This window comes from Halichoerus grypus, chromosome 7 (genome assembly GCF_964656455.1).
Source record: "Halichoerus grypus chromosome 7, mHalGry1.hap1.1, whole genome shotgun sequence".
NCBI classification, from domain to species: domain Eukaryota; kingdom Metazoa; phylum Chordata; class Mammalia; order Carnivora; family Phocidae; genus Halichoerus; species Halichoerus grypus.
Genome location: NC_135718.1, coordinates 39,317,584 through 39,335,142, shown reverse-complemented (window position 1 = coordinate 39,335,142; position 17,559 = coordinate 39,317,584). Strand labels below are relative to the sequence as shown.

Here is a 17,559-nt window from a genome sequence, read left to right as displayed (position 1 = left end):
TTAGGAAGGAACAAGATCCAAGTAATGCGGGTTTACTCTTATTTATCACGTATATCACACGTGGCCCTAAAATAACAAAATGAAGACAATAGACAGAGAAGGGTACAAACAGGTAAGCCAGCCCCCAACATACAAAATAATGCAACCCCTCCTAGTTGTCTCTGGAAGTCCTGTGGGGTGGATGTTGGCACATTTAGCCAAAAAGGTGGAGAAGAGTCCCTCCCAGAGAAGAGTCCCTCCCACACAAACATCCAGAAGTTCCCAAATTAATCCTAAGCAGTTCTCCTTGGTAGTGGGGGGAGAACCAGTGCCTTGCATTCCCTTTATAAATTCAGCCGATCTCCCTCCTTTTATATTTCTCTGAGTTTTCCTTCCAAAGAGGCCTCTCGAGTCTGCGGGATGAACAATAAGCCATCCCTGGGAAAAGCTGGCCTCACATCACATAAGAGGACCTTTCTAAAAGCTGTTCTCCCTGTTTCCTAAAGACCAGCTCTCTCCTTGTTCTATTCCTACTGTTTCTTCCATCTCCTTGTGGGATTTCACTTCCTATTTCTGTCCCTCATATGTCATTGGACACCCAGAGTTCTGTCCTTGATCTCTATTTCTTATATTAAGGAGCAGCAAAATGGGAGACTGAACGGATGCAGAAGGGTCCCCTCCACCTATAAAAACATATGCACAAAGAGAAAATTTTTTAAACTATATAATCAAGTTCAAAAGAAAGAAAATAAATCTTCACATTACAGAAAAAAGAAGAATGTCCAAAACAGAGCAGTGAGCAGGAGCTAAAGTTGTGTCAGACCAGACACAACTCCAGTGGCTGACAGCAGGATTTACCACCCCTGCAAGTTGAGAGAACATGACCTCAGCCCCTGCAAGGTGGGAGATGGAGCTAAACTCTGCACAAAACCAGAACCTCATAGAGGTGTCCCAATCCTTAAAAAAAAAAAAAAAAAACAAAAAACTAGAAAAACTCTTCCCATCAGCCCAGGGGAGCATTGAGGAACAAATTTATAAATTTGTGCCATTTGTATAATACATTATATGTTAAAAAAAAAAAAAGAAGAAGAAGAAGAAGAAGATAGCAGGAAGGAAAGAATGAAGGGGGGGATTGGAGGGGAGATGAACCATGAGAGACTATGGACACTGAGAAACAGACTGAGGGTTCTAGAGGGGAGGGGGGAGGGGGGATGGGTTAGCCTTGATGGGTATTAAAGAGGGCACGTTCTGCATGGAGCACTGGGTGTTATGCACAAACAATGAATCATGGAACACTACCTCAAAAACTAATGATGTAATGTATGGTGATTAGCATAACATAATAAAAAAAAAAACCAAATCAAGAGAAAAAAAATTTGTGCCATTTGTAGATGTGCAGTCTGAGTTTATACAACTTATTTGTAAAGCAAGAATTCTAAGCCAATAATTTTTTTTTTTTTATTTCCTGGGTCAGTAAGATCCAAAGGGCCACAGCAGAATCAAATCCCAAACCACCACTTTCCACAACCCTGGAAACACCAAACATCCAGACAGAGAAAACACTCTATTAAAGATGAGCTCACAGTCAGAAAATACAAATGGCTCACTGGAGCACAGGAGGGAAAGCAGCAGATAAAACAAACAGGAGAATCAGTAACACAAAGACCGGAGAGAATAGATGAGTCAGAGAGAAGCTGTAAAATCGGTCTGTTTAACATTATAAAGAAATAAAAATACAGGGAAGATACATGTAGAAGTTCAGGAAGAAGAGATTAGAGAGAATGGGGGAAAGCACTATTCAAAGAGGAAATCATTAGGAATATTCCAGAATCAAAGAAATATGTTATTCTAAAATTCTTGGGTCAAAGAAGAAATAATAATGGAAATTTAGAAATACTTCGATCAAAATGATAATAAAGATACCGTATATCAAAACCTCCGGGATACAGCAAAACTGATGCTTTGAGGAAAATTTTTACCTTAAAATACTTACATCAGAAAAGAAGCAAGACTGAAAATTGATGAGCTACGTGTAAATTACAAAGTAAGAAAAAGAGTCAGACAGTAAACTCAAGGAAAATAGAAGGAACAGTAAACTCAAAGAAAGTAACAAAGGTAAGACAACTATTAATGAAGGAGAAAACAAAAAGTAACTGAGAAGCTAACCAAAGGAAAAGTGGGTTCTTTGACCACACACTCGGTGGAGGCTGGGGAGCCGAGCCAGAGTCAGGGCCAGTACAGTGGTAACCGTTGGACTGACCATTGCTGCTGTAGGATTTGAGACCATTATGTCTGGCAAGCCGTGAAACATATGGAGCCTCAAGTAAAACTAGTTTTTCAAAATCTACCCAAATCTGCCTCCAGTGGTGGCTATAATAGAGATGTGTTTGAACCCAAAATGACAAAATGAGAAGCAGCATTAATACTAGGCGTAAGCTAGTTATGCCTGGGTGACCAGTCGGGTAAGGGTCTGCCTTTGGCTTAGGTCATGATCCCAGGGTCCTGGAATCGAGTCCCACATCGGGCTCCTTGCTCAGTGGGGAACCTGCTTCTCCTTCTGCCTCTGCCTGCCACTCTGCCTTCTTGTGATCTCTCTCTCTATCTCTCTGTCTGTCAAATAAATAAATAAAATCTTTAAAAAAAATTAAAAAAAATAGTAGGCGTAAGTCCTACTGCCAATAAAGGAAAAATAGGAGATGTTCACTGATGAATTATGCTTTTAAATCACCCAGACAAGGGAGGATCTCCTTATATAGCAGCCCAAATCAATGAAGCTAAAGATTTACAAGAAGGTCAAGCTAAAAATTGAAGTAAGTGTGTGATGAATTTTAAGTTCTTCTTAGTTTAGGTATACGAGTGCCAGCTTTTTATAATAGACTGCCTCAAAGCTACAAATGTTAAAGATGATTTAACACAGGCTTAAACAAAGCTTTGGTATAAGTTTCTTCTTTGAATTTGAGTATTTTATTTATTTATTTATTTTTAGAACATCGTTTGTTGTTTTTTTTTTTAAGATTTTATTTATTTGACAGAAAGAGACACAGCGAGAGAAGGAACACAAGCAAGGAGGAGGGTCAGAGGGAGAGGGAGAAGCAGGTTTCCTGCAGAGCAGGGAACCTGAGGCGGGGCTCGATCCCAGGACTCCAGGATCATGACCTGAGCCGAAGGCAGATGCTTAAAGACTGAGCCACCCAGGCGCCCGAATTTGAGTATTTTTTTTTAAAGATTTTATTTATTTGACAGAGAGAGACAGCGAGAGAGAGGGAACACAAGCAGGGAGAGTAGGAGAGGGAGAAGCAGGCCTCCCGCCGAGCAGGGAGCCCAATGCAGGGCTCCATCCCAGGACACCAGGATCACAACCCGAGCGGAAGGCAGACGCTTAACGAGTGAGCCACCCAGGCGCCCCTCGAATTTAAGTATTTTAAATCAGCTTATAGAATATTTGGAGATTTAACACTCAGAAATTATGGATAAATACATACGATTTGAATAGAAATATTGTTCATTATTCTTTTAGCAAATAATTTGTTACATACTTCACGGCAAAATGAATGCAACAGTCTCTGGCTTTCAAGGAGCCCCCAATCTAATGGGATACTGATAAACTCATAATTAAAATATAATGTGATAAATATTTTTTAAAGTTGGTTCTTTGAAAAGAATAACAAAATAGACAAGTCTCTGGTAAAACCAATAAAAAAAAAGAGAAATTCAGAAATAAATAATATAATGAATAAAAGGTTGCTACGGCTACAGTAGATACCATAACGATAACCAGAAAATACATCAACTACTTTATGCCAGTAAAGTTGAAAACTTAGATAAAAATTCTAGGAAAATATAACTTTCTAAAACTAATGAAAGAATAAATAAAATTTCTGGACAACCTTATAAATCTTAAATGAACTGAGACAGTAATTTAAAATCTTCCCACTTAGAAAAGAAAGTAGGGAGGAGGACGTAAAATACTGGAGACATGTCCTAGCAAACATTCAAAGTGGTCTTTCAATTGTATATAAAATCAATAAGGGGATATTCCCTCTTTTTATATACTCCCTTATTTATTATTCTTTGAAGGTAGTATAACTTTAATATCCAAACCAGACTTGGATATCCAATAACGAAAGACTAAAGGTCCATTTTCTTCATGCATAAATATCTAGAAATCCTAAATGAAACAGTAGCAAACAAATTCTAGCAGTATATAAAAAAGATAATACACCCATGACCCACTCAGGTTTATCCAAGAATGCAAGGTAGTTTAATATTAGATGATGAACACCGGGTGATGTATGGAAGTGTTGAACCACTATATTGTATACCTGAAACTAATATGACACTGTATGTTAAGCAACTGAAATTAAAATAAAAACTTAAAAAAAAAAGAAAATAGCTAAATGTTATTTACTCATGAATAGCTTAAAGAATAAAAATATAGGACCACTCTAATAGATCATTAAAATGCATTCAGTAAAATTCAACAGGCATTCATAATTTTTTTAAAACCCATTGTAAAAGGAAGTAGAAAAGAAATTAGCTTGACATAGAACATCTACATAAAACATACAATATACATCATCCTAAAAAGGGAAATGTAGAATAAAGAGAGGATATGCACTATTTCCACTTCTATTCATCATTCCACTAGAGGTTCTAGTTTGTGCAATAAAATAAGAAGAAAAAGAAAGAAAGGCTTAATAAAAGAAAAAAGCTATCATCATTTGCAGATGATCACAATCAATTGCTTGTGATTGTCCATATAGAAAATCCAAAAGAATCTGTAAATAAATTAACAAATCAATTAAAAAGATCAAGGTTGCTTATATAAAATCAAAATATAAAAGTCAATTTTATTTTATACACCAGTAACAAACAATAAAATCACAATACAAAATATGTGATTTATAATAGAACCTAGCAATAAATCTAACAAAAGACATAAGATCTATATACAGATAATTACATTATAATTATAATACAGATATCAATGTATTGAAAGAAGATCTAAATAAAGGAGAGGTATTTCAAGCTAATGAATATGAAGGCCTTAGAAAGATGTTAATTTTCCCCAAATTGATCTCTAGATTCAACGTAACTCCAGCAAAACTCTCAACAGGGAATCTTCTGCCTCTGATAATAGTAGACTAGTTAATTCAGATGAAGCTTCCTACAGAAGGCATCTTTAAAAATCTGGCATATATGTATATTTTTTAAAGATTTATTTGTTTATTTATTTATTTATTTGAGAGAGAGAGAGGGAGCAGGGGAAGAGGCAGATGGAGAGGGAAGGAGAGAATCTCAAGCAGACTCCTCACTGAGCGTGGAGCCCAACATGAGGCTCAATGCCACGACCCTGAGATCATGACCTGAGCTGAAACCAAGAAGCAGATGCTCAACCAACTGAGCCACCCCGGTGCCCCTGGCATATATATTTTTTAAAATCTTCTTAAAATCATAAAAGAGCTTACTAGATCAAGATCAGCATAGCACTGGAGATGCTTTTACTCTGGGGCTATTTAGTGATCTTGACTAGGCAACCTAGAAGATGAGATGCAATTTTTGAGTCTTTGCAGTTAGGCATACAAAAGTTGGAGTCCAACACTGCCCAGGGGGAATCCTGGCAAGCTACCACCCTCTTTGGGGCAGGAATGAGGATAAAATATAAATGAACCAACCTCCACATGGCCTGCAGCCCAGTTTCAAGCCATCTGGATGGCTCAGATAATCTCAAGCCTGAAATTGTATGAAGATGATCTTGGGTTGCTGGTGTTACCAGGAACCGGCAAGCAGTGAAAAAACAAAAAAACAAAAAATAACTGACTACCACCTCTATAGAGGAAGATAACTTCACCCTTGGCCTCAAATTTTTCCTACAAATAATTTTTCTAAAAAATATCCAGTACACAATTAAAGTAAACCAAGAACTCTAGACAAAATAAGCAGACACCAGCAGAAATTACAACAGAAACAGACACGCGGGGTCTCCAGATAGTGGAATTCTCAAACACAGACTACAAAATAAGTATCTTTACTATGATCAAGAAGATAACCTCAAACCTAAAAAACTTGGCAAGAAACTGAGAACTGGAAAAGTGGCACAGCAGATTTGAAAAAGGATCAAACTAAAATTCTAGAATTAAAGAAATAAATAACTGAAAAAAAACAACCATATTGATGACTTTAATAGCAGTTAAGACATGGCTACAGAGAAAATTAGCAAACTGGATTATCAGTAAAAATGAATGATGTATGAACACATATATACATATAATCCAAAAGAAGAATGAAAAGAGAAAAACACAGAAGAAAAGAGATGTAAAGAATATGATCAGCAGGTATAACATATATTTAACTGAAGTCCCTGAAAGGTGAGAAAGTGGAACCAGAAGCAATATGAGAAGAGATAATGACCCACATTTTTCCAAAAACAGATGAAGGACTTAAATTCAGTTTCAAGTATCTCAACAAATCCCAGGCAAGATAAATAAAAAGAAAACTATAGACAGGCACCTTACAAGGGTTTCCAGCCTCCTCCACCCCTGGCTTGCCTGGGAAGGTTACTTGGCCCCTTCTGAACCTCAGTTTTGTAAATACAAAATTAGAAAATACAACCTACTTCATAAGGATGGTAAAATGATTAAATGAGATAATATATGGAAAGTGCTTAGCAAGTCACCTGACACGTACTTTCTGTAACCGGCTATAAATATTGGCTACTGTTATTTATCATTAACACTTGCCACACCAGCAGAAATCCCCCGTTTACCTGGCAGTCAGGGTGAGAAGGCAAGTCGCCTCTGACTACCACCACACCTTTCTTATACCCCAGAGGTGGTGGTGCAGATATCCAGAAAGGGACGTTCCTCATCCCGGGCTCCCACGCAGGTACCCAGCATGGGACATGGGGCAAGGGCCCTCAGGTCCCACCCCTACCCGCCCTGGCCCCGCCCACCCCCACGTGGCCACACCCACTCCCAAGGGCCTGCAGAGCTGTTGCCTAGCAGTGTGTGTTGCGCTTTAGCCGGTGCTAGCGGCCGGCCATGCCGAAGGACGCGGTGGTCATCGTTCGCTACGGGCCATACAGTGCAGTCGGCCTGTCTGTGGAGTACCGCACCTTCCGCCTAGAGGGCCTGCAAGGTGGGCAGCCGAGCGTCGGAGGCCACTCAACTCCATGTGCCCAGGTGCACCCCAGCCTCTGAACACCAGTGCAGGCTGTGCTCTCTGCCTCTACCTCCTTCCTTCCTCAGACCCTGACCAAGTCCGTAACCTCCAGAAAATCTTCCCACGGGGGACCAGGCAATTTACACAAGTTATTTGGATAGGAGGGATTACATACCCTGCTTTAGGCATTGGAAAACTGAAGATCAAGAACATTAAGTGACTTTTCCAAGGTCATATGGCTGGAAAATGGTGGAGAGTCTATACCTTCAGCATTCAATCAGGCAACAAACTTTTCCTGAGCACCTAATGTGTGTTGGACACTCTTCCAGGTACTGGAGACACACTGGGGAACAAAGATAGGTGTCCTTCAAGTGACCTTCTCATTGCCGACTACTAGTTGACAGTTGTGCCTGGGCCTCCAACAGAGGAACATAAGCATAGTGGGACCCGCCACTGGCCATAATTGGAGGGGAGAGCGGGAGATCTGGAAAGGTTTATTCACTAGAATTTTACTTGAGTTGAGTTTTAAAGAGCAAGGAGAAAATAACTAGGTAAAGAGAAGAAAAAGCATGCCAGACAGAGGGACCGGAATTTGGAGGACCATGTTCCTTTTCGGCCATCTTAAACTCCATGTGTTTTCGGCTACATAGATGGAGGTACTGAGTTAGCTCGGCAGTTCTGGAGTTCAGAGAAAAAGTCTGAGCTAGAGATAGAAAGGTCTGAGTCATGGACTTGGGGACGACATACAGAAAGAGAAGAGAGCCCAGGACTGAGTCTTCAGTGCTTTAAAATGCTCTAATGTCCCAACGAAACCTTCTCGCCAGCTTTCTCTCTCAGGCTTCATGAGGTTCGTTGTATGTCTCAACAGTCTTTTGCCCAGACAGCTATGTATTTTTCATTTGCCCGCGTGCTGCCCACGGCTTTTCCACCCTGTGTGCATTCTGCATCAGGTGAAACAGAGACAAGGGCCTCGTGCCAGTCCTTGAGGTAGCCCCCAGACAGGGCAGCAGAGACAAACACAGGAATTTGCAAACAAGGTGTGCTCTGCTCCCTCTAGACTCAGGAACCAGGGCCCACACAGGGGACAGGGGCTGCCATCTTCAAGGCTGCCAGCAAGCCGGGGAGGAGGTGGGGCAAGGGCAAGTTAAGAGGTCACAAAGCTTTCTTACCACTTTCAAGTTGCCTTTGTCTTGACTCAGCATTTACTCTTTTGCCAACTTTGACTATTTTCCAGAGTTCTGACAAAGTGGGTTCTCACAGTTTCTGGTGGTTTTTTTTAACTTCTCTGTGGAGAAACGGGAGTTTGGAGTGCCTACTCCACCATTTTGCCGCTGTCTGCAGACCCTTTTTAATTATGTTTCTTGCTGCTGCCATAATCTGCATGACTGTATAGAGTTCAACTAGATCATTTCCATACCAAGAATTATAGTAAAGGAGAATGCATAAATAAGCATCTGTTATAGCGCACAATTTACAAGTATTGAGGTGGGGGGAGGGGGACTTCCCATATAGTTTGCACACAAATCCCATTGACTCAACTGATCACCTCTGGTCACTTGTCTCCTACTTGCTTTCTTGGCACTGCTGGTAGAGCAGAGATTAAGCACAAGGACTCTGAAGTCCAACCAATCTCCTTTTGAATTCATCTTCACCATTTAGTAGCTGTGTGGCTAAAGTCAAGATCAAGTTATTTTACCTCTCTGAGCCTCAGTTTACCTACTGGTAAAATGGGAGCAGATTCCTACCTCACTGATGTGAGATTCCAATGGGAAAATGCACACAGTCACGAATATCATTCCTGCACATAGTAAATGCTCAACAAGCATTAGTCTTACTACTTCAGGGCAGGGGGGTTACTAGGAAGGGGAGGAGGGAGCAGCGTGGGGCATGCTGGGGAGCAGCAAGCAGCTGGGTCAGGCTGGAGGATGTTATGCAACGAGAGAGTCAGGCCTGTTTTACCCTTGACAACAGGGAGCCAGCAACATTTCTTGAGCTAAAGAATGAGATTAAGGATGTGCCTTAAGAGGCCAATTCTGAAAGAAGAGATTTGGGGAGGGGAAGTGAGAGAAAACAAATTATTAAGAAATATTAAGAGATTAGAAATTAAGTTCTGAAGTTCAGGGGAAAGACAAAGAAAACTACCTGACTACTAAAGACTACTTGAGTCAGAAGTAGTTGTGACTTTATTTTTTTTTAAGATTTTATTTATTTATTTATTTATTTGACAGAGAGTGAGACAGCACAAACAGGGGGAGTGGGTGAGGGAGAAGCGGCTCCCTGCTTAGAGCCCGACTCGGGGCTCGATGCCAGGACCCCGGGATCACAACCCAAGCCGAAGGCAGATGCTCAACCAACCGAGCCACCCAAGTGCCCCAGTAGTTGTGACTTTAAATAACAATATCTGCTAATGACTCCCAAACTTATCTCTCCACTCAGGACCTCTCATTGTCACTGGGATGGTTGGTAGGCATCTCAGGCTAATATGTCCAAAGTCTCTAAACTGACCTCTTAATACCCAGCCCCCCCCAACCCCTCCTGCATTCTCCTCACCTCAGTGCACACAGCTCCAGTCTTTCAGTTACTCAGGCCAAAAAGCTCACAGGCATCTTTCTTTTTTTATTTTTTATTTAAATTCAATTTAGTTAACATATAGTGTATTATTAGTTTCAGAGGTAGAATTTAGTGATTCATCAGTTGCATATAACATCCAGTGCTCAGTACATCACGTGCCCTCCTTAATGCCCATCACCCAGTTACCCCATCCCCCCACCCACCTCCCTTCCAGCGACCCTCAGTTTGTTTCCTAGAATTAAGAGTCTTATGGTTTGTCTTCCTGTCTGTTTTCATCTTATTTTATTTTTCCTTCCCTTCCCCTATGTTCATCTGTTTTGTTTTTTAAATTCCACATATGAGTGAAATCATATGGTGTTTGTCTTTCCTGACTGACTTATTTCACTTAGCATAATCCCCTCTAGTTCCATCCAGGTTGTTGCAAATGACAAGAGTTCATTCTTTTTGATGGCTGAGTAATATTCCATTGTATATATACACCACATCTTCTTTATCCATTCATCTGTCAATGGACATCTGGGCTCTTTCTGGGTTTGGCTATTGTGGACATTGCTGCTATAAACATTGGGATGCATATGCCCCTTCGGATCACTATGTTTGTATCCTTTGGATAAATACCTAGTAGTGCAGTTGCTAGGTCATAGGGTAGCTCTATTTTTAACTTTTTGAGGAACCTCCATACTGTTTTCCAGAGTGACTGCACCAGCTTGCATTCCGACCAACAGTGTAGGAGGGCTCCCTTTTCTCCACATCCTCACCAACATCTGTCATTCCCTGACTTGTTAGTTTTAGCCATTCTGACTGGTGTGAGGTGGTATCTCATTGAGGTTTTGATTTGTATTTCCCTGATGCCGAGTGATGTGGAGCAGTTTTTCATGTGTCTGTTGGCCATTTGTATGTCGTCTTTGCAGAAATGTCTGTTCATGTCACAGGCATCTTTCTGTCCTCTCTTTGCCTCACACTCATCACAGCCACCACCATCATTCCCTGCCTGGACTAGTGCCCTGGCCTCTTCCCTGAGCTCCCCGTGGCCACCCTCGTCCCCTGCAGTCCGTTCTCAGCACCAAAGCCAGGTGATGTCTTTAAACTTGAGTCAGAGCACACCCTGTGCCTCCAAGAACATCCTGGGGGCTCCCAGCTCACTCAAGGGAGAAGCCAAAGGCTTACAGTGGCCTTCCAGGCTCCTAGTGTCCTCCCTGACCTCATTTCCCCCACCACTACCCATCCCTTCCCCTCACTCACTCCACTGCAGCCACACTGGCCTCCTCACTGGCCTTTGAACACCCCTGGTGCACTTTGGCCTTGGGGCTTGGCCATTGCTCCACCTGGAATGCTCTTTCTCCAGATCCCTGCCTGGTCCTCACTCTTCGCTCTCTCACAGCCCCTGGGTGTTTCTCAAAAGTCACCTTCATCCACAGGCACTCCTTGACCTTCCCCATCGAAAATGTCAACACCTCCCTCTGCCCCTCTTCCCTATCTCCATTCCTTCCTTTTTTTTTTTTTAAGATTTTATTTATTTATTTGACAGAGAGAGAGAGGGAGAGCACAAGCAGGGGGAGTGGGAAAAGGAGAGGGAGAGGGAGAAGCAGACTCCCCACTGAGCAGGGAGCCGGATGTGGGGCTCAAACCCAGGACCCTGAGATCATGACCTGAGCTGAAACCAAGAGTCAGACGCTCAACCAAATGAGCCATCCAGGCGTCCCTGTGCTAGGTACATCTAAAGGGTCAATAAACATGAGTTAAAATAAACGTGAATGGAGCTGAACACTGGATCCACAGGAGGTGAGACTTGGGGAGAAAGCAAGGAAAGGTGTGAACAGCAGTGGCCCCTCTGACGGGCGCAGAGGTAGGAAAGAACCCAGAGCAAAGGAGACCAGTGAGATGAGGATTTCAAGAAGAAAATGGCTAATGGGCACCAAACTGTTAAGTAGGAGTCATTTCTAGAAAAAGATGAATTCATGGCTGATGAACGACATAGGAAAAAGTGTTCTTAAAGACTTGCAATGAGAAGGCAAGATGGCACAGAAACTTCAGAGGGCAACTTGACCATGTCTTAAAATTTAACCATGTACTGTAGAACCCAGCTACTCCATTGTTCAGTCTCTTTCATATCTTTCATATATATACTCGCACATGTACACAGAGGCATGCCCAGGAATGTTTTCTGCAATGTTGTTGCTGATAGTGAAGAATTGAGAACAACCAGAGAAAGGACTGGCTTAAATAAATTGTAGTCCATCCATCCCATGAAATGCAGTGCAGCAGATCCATGTATATTGATAGGGCGGGATCACCACGACACAGCGGTGAGGCAATAAGGTGTGTTCCTGAATTCCACCTACACTGTGATCCCATTTCCATTGAAAATGACAAAGAGAAGGGGAGAGGGATGAATATGGTGATTTAACAGTTTTTGTCCTATAATTTCAAGGTTTTTAAAAAATCGTGGGCCTGCATTACATTTATAATCTGATAAAATTTTAGAGTTCAAAATAGTTTGGGGTTTTTTTTTAACCAGCAAAAGTATTTTCTTTTCTTTCTTTCTTTATTTATCTATTTAAGATTTTATTTATTTTTGAGAGAGAGAGAGAGGGAGAGAGAGTGAGCACGAAGGGAGGGGGGAGCAGCAGAGGGAGAAGCAGGCTTCCCGCCGAGCAGGGAGCCCGATGCAGAACTTGATCCCAAGACCCTGAGATCATGACCTGAGCTGAAGGCAGACGCTTAACAGACGGAGCCACCCAGGTGCCCCAGAAAGTATTTTAAAGAAGTAAGAAAGGAGATAAGTCCGAGTGTCGATCTGCTAAGAGGGGCGGGGAGCACTGAGTGAGCCACTGAGTGTGCTAATGGTTCCCCACCTCTGAGAGCACAGGGTCAAGAGAAGGTGGGCTGAAGCCTCCATCTGCAGGAGGTGGAAAAGCAGGGAGAGATGAGGAAGCCAAGAGCATAAGCAGCTCTTCCCACAGTAGGGGAGGGGAAGGAGTATCTTGAGAAGATCAAGGGGAGAATTTTTATGGTTGAAGGAGAAGAGCATTGCAAGCTACCAGCAGGTGGTTGATTTTTAAAGTTAGTTTGTGTATCCCTGAATGATAATTCATATAATGTCAGCAGCCAGCATTTCCTGAGGGCTGCTGACAAATGCCAGGATGCTAACAAAAGCAAGGATCTGCGCCTCTCCCTGTCCCCCACTCCCTCCACCACTTTAGAGTCCATCACACCAAGCACAGAGTGGTGTATTTGCAGGTCCTCCTCTGTAAAATCCGCATCTCAGTTCTGTACGTTTCTTTGAAAATCATAGCCCTTTAGCACGTCCCGAAGCCCTGCTGGCTTTGGAAACATGCCTGATCTTTCCTGAACTTACCGTGCCTTAAGGAATCTGAAAATGTTTGTTCATTCCTTATTACCCACAAATTATAATAGTTCAGCAAAAATGTCTCTACTATGGCCTCAATATTGATGAAATTAAACTATCTAATGCTTAACAGCAAGTCCAAAGTAATTCCCTGGCCATCGTAGCTCCTTGTCTGCTGTCCCGAATGAAGTCTGCCAAATGACCTGCTAAAAGGAACGAAAAGGAATTGAAACCGACCCAGAAAGATAGGATCCACCCTTATTTAACTTAGATGCTCTCGGTGCCGTTCTCCCGTCCCTAGCTCCGCATTAGCTGCACATGTTAATGGTCATCAGCTCTGCAACTGGGCCGAGCAGAGGAGGGGGAGATGCCTGCCTGTCTGTTTGCTGTGACTTCCGAGCTAGCTGTGTTTAAATCACTCCCAGATGGTGCCTGTGCTGAGAAGAGGGAGGCTTTTCCGTGTCCCTTCATTTTACCCAGATCCCCCTTGAAGAATGAGGTGCCACTTCAAAGAGGCAGGCATTCTGTGGGTGGCCTTACAGCTTCTGGTTGATTTATGCTGGAGTTTAGCCACTGCCTTTGGAAAGACTTTGTTGCATGGAGTCTATTTATCTGACCTTTCTTTGACTAGACAACCCCATAGCAGCTCGTAGGAAAAAATGGGGCCTCCATGTAGAGAGGTGGCATTTGGATGAGCCGCAGGAATTCTGGTGCTTCTCCAAGTTTGATCCCTTAAGCCCGCGCTGACCACCCTGTAGCTGGGCTCAGCACAGCCTGGACAGATGAGAAGGGGACAGGCGTCCTGAGGATGAATATAGGATGTGGACTCTGAGGTGGCTCATCGCTTTCATAAGAATCAGACTTAGTTCGCTCAGTGTCCAAAAGAGTCATTGGAGGTAGCCAGCACCATTACATTGAGCTCATTTATTTAACAAGCTGTTTTAACACCGGGCACTGGGTTTGGGGGTGGGGTGGTTTATGGTCAGTGAGGGAGACATGTGCCCTTAAAGGCCCCGAGAGCCCATGCTTTGCGAACCATACAGAAGGTGAAGTGAAGGGTGATATAGTCTCTTAAGAGGATTTCTTCCGGTCGGGCTTCGTTGGCTCAGGTATGAGGCAGACTCACATTATTTGGCACCACTGACTTCCATAGGGTAGGTTATTTGGTGCATCGAGTCCTGTTTCTTAGATACACTTGACCATGAAGGAGGACTGCTGTTGTCATAAAGCAAACCCCAAACCCAGGTGCCCCATGAGACTCAGTCAGACGGGGCCCTGCCCTGTGCGAAAGGAAAGCGCCGTGGCGGGCCGCGCGGTGCACAGCTTCTCCGGGGCTCCCCCTGCAGAGCCCATCCTCACTCACACTGCAGTCACGGGGGGCCAAACAGAACCCGTGCCTCCTCCTCTCCAGAACCCCCAGGCCTTACAGAGTGGGTGTTGTGTGTGAGTAGGATAGAGGCAACACCTCGTCTCCAGAGATGGGGTGGGAATGGAGAAGCTGGTTTGTTCCTGATTTCTTCCTATCAAATTGAAGTCCATTTCCCAGGAGCATCTTCTGACAAAGCAAAGCCAAGGTCCTGGAGGCCAAATTGCCTCCCACCCACTCACCTGCAGCTTTTCCCTCTCGGGCGACACGTCCCCACTCCTGAGGGGTGCTGCTGGGAGAGTGTCTGATCCCCAGATCCACTGGCCATCCCAAACTGCATGGACCGCTTCATTTAAACAAGGCATTGGTCCAAGCTGAGTGCCTTCCTCCAAAGATGTTTAAGACAGGACACTTAAACAGGATACAATAACATAAATATGCCAGAGAAGAAGAGGTGGGTGTTCCGTAGAGAGAGGCGTTAGCTGATGCAGGGTCAATTAGGGCCACCACTGGGTGCCTGAGGAGCGCTATCTTGTTAATGGAGATCCTCACTGAGTTACTCTCTGAAGTTCCTTTCCAGAAGTGAAATTAAAATCACGCAATTAAAATGTTCACAGTTGGGGCTGGATGTTCTTGAACTGATTGAAAGATGAAGAAGTGGACACGCCAACATTTTAAAACAGCAATTGTCTCTGTAATTAAATGCAATTAACCGACATAACTGTCTGCTTTTCTGCACATAAGACTGATTGAAATTCTAAGACTTTAAAAAAACAAAACAAAATATGACCTTCCTCTGATTCCTCTTCCCATCTTAACCAAAATTCTCACCAATGTATGAAGACCATCCAAGACGGTGGTTTAGCACACTGATTCTACCACCAATGTTATGTGGTGGACACATTAAGAAAACTGAGGAGAGACGTGTTAGAGAACACAGAACCCCAAGATGGTCAATGCACATCATTTCACCTAAATGCATATATTTTTGGATTTCCACAATAGAGGATAGATCTAAAACTTTTCCGTGGCTGATCTCTAGAGAACCAAAAAGCAGCTTCCAAAGTTTAGCTCATTAGCTTTAAAAAAAAAAAAAGGCATTTTGTTTCTTATTATTATAGAAAATCTGGAAAATGCTGAAAGAATAAAGAGGAAGAGGTTTCACATGCTATTACCACAGAGATATACCCACTGAGTGTTTCCTTTTCTTTTCCTATTACATATACATATTTTAATTAGTATTAAAGATATATTTTCATAGATACTATATATATACACCCTGATTGCTTGCTTATGTTACAAATATTTTTCTTGCTATTTAAAAAATTCATAAACATCTTTTGAAGTGTTTGAATAAAACCTCATCATATGGACCCACCATCATTTGCTTGACCATCCTCTTCTGATTAGGACAGTAGGTTATTCAAAGTATTTTCTATTGTAATACTGCAGAAAGGAACATCTTGTTACAAAAGTCTGCCTGAATTTCTTATTTTTCCTGAGGAGGCTTTCTTATAAGTGCAATTTCCTGGGCCAGAGTTTAGTTCATTTTGTAATTCTACATTTTCTGGAGGCTTTTGAGGCTTTCGGTCTGTACCGCCGAATTGCCTCCAGAAAGGTGACCGATTTCTTTTTCCACCCGCGGGATAAGAAGTCACCGGATTCCCCACATGCCTTCCAACACTGAGTATCATCTCTATGATAAAAGTTCAAAAACTCTCCCTAGAGACATCTCATATTTTTCACACATCCTATGGGTCTGAGGCAAATTGTAACCAAAACCTGAATTGCTCAGGTCCCTGGCTGCACTTGCCAGCAAAGATGAGGGCACATCTGGGCCAGCGCCAGGTAGGTACCCACCAGCTCAGCTGAGTTAAGCCAGGGGCGACCGGAGAACAAGTCAGCTGCCACCATCCATGAAGACATCTGCACATCAGGTTAATCTAGAGCCTGTCCCCATGTTACCCACATCCGTCTCCATCTTTTGCAGCTGTGTTGACCAGAGATGGACACAAGGTCATCCTAGTGAAGATAGAAGACTGGAATGTGGTAGAACTCATGGTGAACGAAGAAATTGTCTTCCACTGTAACATCAAAGACTTGGAGTTTGGTAAGTCCTTCAGCACTGCTCCCAACCAGCACTTTGCCTTCTCGGAAGCACGCTCGATTTCAAGTGGAAGTGGCCAGTGGGCTACGCCCACATTCAAGTTGGGTTTTTTTCTGTGTCTTAAATTCTTACTCAAAACCCTGTTCTCTGTGTTACATGCATGAGCACATCCTAAATCACACAGAGTTAAGGTGCTTGATGCTCTGGACTTCTTCCCAGGACACTGGAAACAAGAGGGACAGAAAGAAAAATGAAGTTTTAGCCCTAGATTTCAAATGATATCATGGGAATTTAGGGGTAAGAGGTTTGGGGTTTTTCTTTTTCTTTCTTTTTCTTTTCACATGTGTTTTATTACGGTTTGCCTCCAAAACAGTTTTTGTTCCATTTGACTATTCTACGTAGGCTCGCTAAGACAATGAGAGTCGCTACACTGGCAGTGCGTGGAATTATTAGTGAGGGTCTAGGGATCTCTCGGCCCTGGAGAGCTTCCCGCCGGGCAGGCTGGCATCACGCCTCCCACACTCTGCTCAGAAATAAAAGCTTGTGCAATCCACTCATACTCTGTTAAAGGCTAGTTAACAATTGACGTGCCAGTGTACTTTGAGACTTGACCTCTAGTGGAAGCCGTGTCTTCTATGACATGACATTGTATAGAAAACTAGCCAAAAGAAAATCATACCTATTTCCCCAGGAGGTGATGGTAAACTAGACCCGCTGTGTGAAGAGGCCAGGATAGCCGTCCTAAATGCCTACTGATCTCCTCGTCCAAACAGGCATCTGAAGTCAACAGAACAGCAGCTGCTTCTGGCCCTTCTATGCAGCAAACAAAAGCAGCTCTAGGTTTTGAAGGCTCTAGCAGGTAACGCCAGCCTGTCCTTCAGCCTGCCCTTCAGCCTGCCCGGCACAGTGTCTCTCACCTGGCTGCACGGAAGCAGGGCCCACACAAATAATAAACATCATTTGCAGCATCTTTCAATCTCAATCCACAGGGAGAGCCCTCCAATATCAATCAGGTACACGTTGAGC

General features: G+C 42.9%; 1 protein-coding gene and 1 pseudogene across 1 annotated transcript; both read left to right on the top strand.

Annotated features, from left to right (window-relative positions):
* Positions 1-859: 859 nt before the first annotated feature.
* LOC118523663 (mitochondrial import inner membrane translocase subunit TIM14 pseudogene) lies at positions 860-3,056 on the top strand (annotated as a pseudogene).
* Positions 3,057-7,019: 3,963 nt separating this feature from the next.
* C7H10orf53 (chromosome 7 C10orf53 homolog) lies at positions 7,020-17,289 on the top strand. Its single transcript, XM_036073340.1, has 3 exons — positions 7,020-7,116; positions 16,417-16,536; positions 17,225-17,289. The coding sequence occupies exons 1-3, from the start codon at positions 7,020-7,022 to the stop codon at positions 17,287-17,289; spliced, it is 282 nt and encodes a 93-aa protein (XP_035929233.1).
* The last annotated feature ends 270 nt before the right edge of the window (positions 17,290-17,559 follow it).